Genomic DNA, 6000 nt, shown 5'->3' on the forward strand with positions numbered 1-6000 from the left:
CTGTTCAAAAAATGACCCTCTCCTATTTTCCAGATAAGGAGAGACTTAGTGCACTTGTATGGCCTTTTGCTTCTTTTCTTTCTTCTTGTCTGCTCATATTGGTGTCACGGGTGGCAGTATCAGCAGCAGACAGTTGGCCAGAAAGGGGCAGGAAGCATTCTGAGGTCTCAGCTGTCTTGTCTCAGATATGTGAGGGAACCTGACCGCCATTGCTCAGGCTGTTGCTCCAGAAATAGAGATTTCAGTTGACAAATGCAGTAAAATCTAGGCCATACCTGCCTTCCTAGCTCTTGGAATATCTTCCAAACCTGTGCTTCTCTTGGTCAGTGATTCTCGTTATAAAGTGTCCCAGAGAAGTTGACCACAGCTGTGAATTCCAGAGGAGACTTAAGTGGGTTTTTTTTTTGTTGTTGTTTTTGCAGTACGCAGGCCTCTCACTGTTGTGGCCTCTCCCGTTGCGGAGCACAGGCTCCGGACACGCAGGCTCAGCAGCCATGGCTCACGGGCCCAGCCGCTCCGTGGCATGTGGGATCCTCCCGGACCAGGGCACGAACCTGTGTCCCCTGCATCGGCAGACGGACTCTCAACCACTGCGCCACCAGGAAAGCCCTTAAGTGGGGTTTTATGCTTGTGCTAACAGGGACCAGGGGTTGAAGTCTGTGGGCATCTCAGAAGCCTGGGTCTTGGCCAGCTTTCCTGCCTTCATCCCATCTGATGTTGTTGTGGGCTATCAGTGGTAGAGAAGTGGACTGTTTCAGCATTTCCCTTTTGTCTTCAACTCAGTTTTTAGTTTAGGTGCTGATGGAGAGAGGAAGAGGAGAAACAAAGTGTACTCAGTTATGGCCAACCCCTGAACAATCGCTCACCTACCAACAAAAAAAAATCTCAGTCAGGGCTGTCACCATGCATCCACTGCTTAAGACAGAGTCCCAAATAGCAAGTTCCCTGAGGACAGGACCTCTCTGTCCCATTCCGTGCTGTCTCCCCAGCACAGAACCTACCACAGAGCAGGTGCTCAGTAAATATCTTCTGATTTCAGTCCAGACTCCTTCCTCCCTTCACCGCCCTGCAGTGCCACACTGTGTGGGCCTCATCTAAGTGATCCTGACAGTCCCTGCCGAGCTAGGTCTAAACCAGAGTCACAGTCCAGTTACCCTTTGGCTTTGCAACCCTGTCCCCTCCTATGGTGGCTGCAGCTCTTCTGAATCTGGCCGGGACCATCTCTTCCTTTTATCTCTAGATACTCTCCCCACATTCTAGCCATAGAGTTTGCCCCTTCCTCTGTGCCTGTCTTAATCTCCTTTTTGCTCCAGACCGGCCTCCATTCCACCCTGTGGGAAACCTTTGCCCCCAGGTTTCTCTTTGAGGTTCCACTGATCATGAGGTATCTGGTGTTCTGATTTTGCCTTTCAGGCCTGTCGGATAGCAGCTGCAGCATGGGTCTTGGAGGTATCTCCATAGTGGTGGTGAAGAAATGCTAGCTTAGTTGACAGAATTTTCTCTGTCTTCTAGGGTCCTCTTCTGCCATGCCTGGCATGAACAACTTGGGTCCATCTAACTCCAGCTGTCCTCGAGTGTTCCCTCAGGCTGGGAATCTGATACCAATGGGTCCTGGACACACTTCGGTTTCCTCTCTCCCTTCAAGCTCAGGCCAGCAGGACCGGGGTGTGGCTCAGTTCACTGGCTCGCAAAGCATGCCACAGGGCAGCCTCTATGGCATGGCTTCTGGTATGACCCAGAGAGTTGCCCAGCCCCCGCCACAGGCCACCAATGGACATGCCCACATTCCACGGCAGACCGGTGTGGGCCCGAACACCTCGGTTTCAGCTGCCTATGGGCAGAACTCTCTGGGGAACTCGAGTATCTCCCAACAGCACAATAAGGGGACCCTGAACTCTGGTTTAACTAAGCCACAGGTCCCAAGGGTATCGGCAACCATGGGAGGCCAGAATTCCACATGGCAACATCAGGGAATGCCGAACCTGAGTGGCCAAACCCCAGGGAACAACTCCGTAAGTCCCTTCACTGCAGCTTCCAGTTTCCACATGCAGCAGGCCCACCTGAAAATGTCCAGCCCACAGTTCTCCCAGGCGATGCCCAGCAGGCCTATGGCCCCCATGAGCTCAGCAGCTGCAGCAGGGTCCATGCTGCCCCCTGTGAGCACACAGCAGAGGACCAGTGCCCCTGCCCCAGCACCTCCCCAGGGAGCCCCACAGCAGGCCTTGCCGGGCCTGAGCCCAGCTGGGCCTGAGCTGGGGGCCTTCAGCCAGAGCCCCGCCCCAACAGTGGGCGGCCGGGCAGGGCTGCACTGCACCCAAGCCTACCCTGTGCGGACCGCAGGCCAAGAACTGCCCTTTGCCTACAGTGGGCAGCCAGGTAGCAGCGGGCTGGCCAGCATGGCCGGAGATGCTGACCTGATCGACTCCCTGCTGAAGAACAGGACTTCGGAGGAGTGGATGAATGATTTGGACGACCTTCTAGGGCCTCAGTAACAGGAGGATTTGTGGTGTTTTCAGTGTTCATACAGCCTATATTTTTCTTCTCAAATTCAAGAAAGAGCAACTACTTTGGACCAAAAGCCCACAGCCCAGGGAGCTGGGCAGGTAGAGCTAGAGCCATGGGGCTGAGGCCTGGTCCTCCCAGGCTCTGTGGGGCCCAGGGCTCCCAGCCAGCAGTTGTGGTATGTTGGGCTGGCCCCACCCCATCTGCTGGCGTCGTTATCTGGTTTTGGGACAGCAGGACAGGGTTCTGCAGGTGGTTTTCTATCCAAATGACCAAAAAACCAACAGTGAAACCCCACGATGTCAGGCTTATAAAAATCTATGCTATCATGTTGACTTAATCCAAGATTTCTCCACTTGCCCCAATTTTGGGACAAATTTTTGTTGAAACTTTATAGCAGAACTATTTGCAATTTGTAGCATAGAAAAGATTTTAAATTTTTTTAAGGTTTTAAAACAGATTAGGGTAGGTGGTGGTTTAAATTGATAAGTGGCATTGGAAACTTAGGGTTTCCTTTTGATTAAGAGCCTTTTTTATTCCTGCTCTTTGTCAGCTTTCAGGGCAAAGGGAGGCTCACTGGAAAATCATTTCCGTAAGTGCAGGCTGTGACTGCATGTGCCAAAAAGGAACAGGATGCCATGAGAAAGCAGAGTTAGTGACACAGATCTGGTCTTTCCAGCAGCTCCTCCTTCTCCCAGAATGCTGTTCTTCCAGGCTGGCATTTAGGAGGATGTGGGCTGAGGAATCCCTTCCTCCCATGTGTTGGTAGCAAGACCCCAGGCGGCCCCCAGGCCAAATGCTGAAATGAAACAATTGGGATTCCTGTGTCCTCTTTTGTTGTTTCTCCTTTTGCAGTTTCTCCGAAAACTCATCTTTAATGTGTTAGGAAGGTGATCATTGTCGAGTTATGAACAGATGTCTTTCCTGCACCCTGTCTTCATTTCCCATAACCTTTCTTTCTGCCTCCCCTTCTTTCTCTCTCCAGCCCAAATGGAAAAACTCCTTAAGCCACTGATTTACTGGATTGGAGAGAAAAAGAAAGAGTCATTAGAATTCCCTAGGGAAGCCTAGCATAGTAAGGAGCTGGGTATCCCTTCCCCAGAAAGCAAAGGTTTGTGGGAAGGAGAAAAATAGGTGTGCCCCATTTGGCAGGGAGGACGCAGGCTGGGCCAGAGGAAGGAATTCCACTTTGTTTTACTACTTCTGCCACTCCCTTGTCAGATGACTTGCACTTTTTAAAGAGAATTGCTTTGTAACACTAATACATCCTTTCTAAAGATTCAAATGGATTTCTCTCTTAAGGTCTATGACTTTTTAGGTCTTGACTAAGCTAAGAGTCCACAACAACCTGTGGGCTGTTTGTGGGAAATGAAGACAGAGCACTTCGATGTAACGAAAGCAACATGGTAAGCACAAGGTGAGACCCTTTTAAATGGGGTGTCGGAGAGAAAATAGTACACTGAAAAGAGTGGCGTATATACAGAGTGGTCTCTGGCGAAACCACAACCCCATTTTTATTTCCCTGGAGCCTCAGAATGGATAATTCAAGGAGTATCATATGTAAAGAATTGAGCCAAGGAAAATATTCACACAACCAGCTTGAGTGGCTTTGAGGGGACAAAGGGTTGTACACACATTGGTAATTATTTTGCACCAGCAGTGCCTTTCATGGGGGTACTTGGACCCTCAGATCTTCTTCTCTAATAGCCATTTGCCACCATGGGTGGTGTTTGGGCCATTTCCCCTTTAAACACCCTCCCTGCCTTCCCCAGTCACTGAATATAACTCTCAAAGAAGGGAATGAATCATAAAGCCAGTGAAGACTCCACCCTCTGAGTGAGTTCCCCAATCTGAAGGGGAAGAGGGTGACTTCAGCGGGTTTTCTACCAAAAATAGCGGGCGGAAGGCTGGTGGTGGGTCCTTGCTCCTCTCCTGGTCTCCCTCTGGCTGCTGCTCACCTCTATCCCTGGGCGCTCGCGCCTCTGCCTCCCCCGTGTGAGGAGGGCTGCCCCTGCCTTAGTCCTGGGGCCACCTAGACAGACAGCAGGCTTCTCACTTGCTGCAGTGTCAGAGCAATAAAATGTGATGCTTGGAGTCCCCCCAGGGAGCTGCCTGTGGCTTTATTTATGAATCTGGTTTTTGGGTAGTCAGGGAAGGAGACAACTCCACTTCAGTGCAAATCCCCATCTTCCAGGAGCCATGACTCAAAAGAAAAGGGTGCTTGGACTTTTGTTATACACACTTGCTTTGTGTAAATAAATGTTTACAATTTTATATTAAAGATGGAATAAGCGTTAGAGCTTCTGACTGTATATTTTTTACTTTTATAGATTTTAAAACTATGATCCTTTATATATGTGTTTTGGGGGCTATAAGTTTTATGTCAAACAGTTGGTATTGTTAACTTTTTACTGTCATCAAAGTACATAAAAGTCCTATTAATTCCCTTATTCTTCTACTTCCCTTAACTCTGGTATACACCAAAAAGAAATCTTTACTTTCCTGTTTTATCATTATAAAATAATAAAAGTATTTTGCTAGTATGGAAACTGCCCATGTATTTCAATTCACATGGCTGTGCCACAGGCAGGAGGTGGACCAGTACACAGCTGCTTTGTTTGGTAGTTGATTTCCTTTGTGATTTAGCTGCTTTCTTAATGCACATTGGTGGTGGGGGTGTTTGGTTTGTTTTTTGGTGATACATAGGAAATTAGCACTGACATTGCCCAGGGCCACCGGTCTCTCCCCTCTCTAGACCTCATCCATGCCCTTACGTCTAATGTGAGGGAAGTTGGACTTAAGGGATACTTTAGATCCTTAGCAGTTCAGATGTTTTACTTAAACCCTTAGATTTACTGTCAGTGCAGTTCTCTAGGTCTTGTTTCGTTTTCTTTTTTATTGTAAGAAAGTGTGTGCTCTGGCATGTTCACCCACTCACTCTTGTCAGTGTCACACTGTGAAAGGGCATCAAATGATGACAGAAGCCACACCGGGAACCTGGAAGGCAAGTCTTCTCAGTGACCTCTCACCTCAGCCATAGGCTGGAAGCGGGTCAGACCTAGAGAAGCTGGAGCTCTTAGAAGGGCAGGAAAGAGCACCCTTCAGGGAGGAAGCCTGTCATGTGATGGAATTGAAAGGTTTAATTACTCTAATGAAGCCTAACATAGCCATGTATATAAGGCACAGTAAAGGGAAGAACACAAGACTCATGAAGTCTTGGCTGAGAATGCACAGAATGTGTGTGTTGTTTGGCGTGGGGTGGGGGACACGCTCTCATGAGTGGTGAAGGAAGTACAAAACAGAACCAAAGGGAGATGATTCTGCTTGTCAGATTACCTCAGTCATCCTCAGTGCTGACTGCAGTGTGATGAGGCAGGCTGCTGTACAACTTTTTTGTGGGAAGAAATTTTGAAAAAGGTAGCAAGCGCCTTAAAATATTTGTGCCGTCTGTCCACCCCAGAAATTCCAATTCTGAGAAGCCATCCTTGAAAATAATTC

General features: G+C 48.8%; 1 protein-coding gene across 1 annotated transcript in view; it reads left to right on the forward strand.

Moving 5' to 3' along the window:
* Positions 1-5051, forward strand: part of MAML1 (mastermind like transcriptional coactivator 1) — a 46575-nt gene extending 41524 nt beyond the window's left edge. Inside the window, exon 5 of the mRNA XM_067732572.1 lies at positions 1513-5051. Coding sequence (XP_067588673.1) covers positions 1513-2492 — 980 coding nt within the window. The 3' untranslated portion in view covers positions 2493-5051. The remainder of the gene's footprint in view (positions 1-1512) is intronic.
* Positions 5052-6000: the final 949 nt, after the last annotated feature.

The sequence above is a fragment of the Pseudorca crassidens genome, chromosome 3, assembly GCF_039906515.1.
Source record: "Pseudorca crassidens isolate mPseCra1 chromosome 3, mPseCra1.hap1, whole genome shotgun sequence".
Lineage (NCBI taxonomy): Eukaryota > Metazoa > Chordata > Mammalia > Artiodactyla > Delphinidae > Pseudorca > Pseudorca crassidens.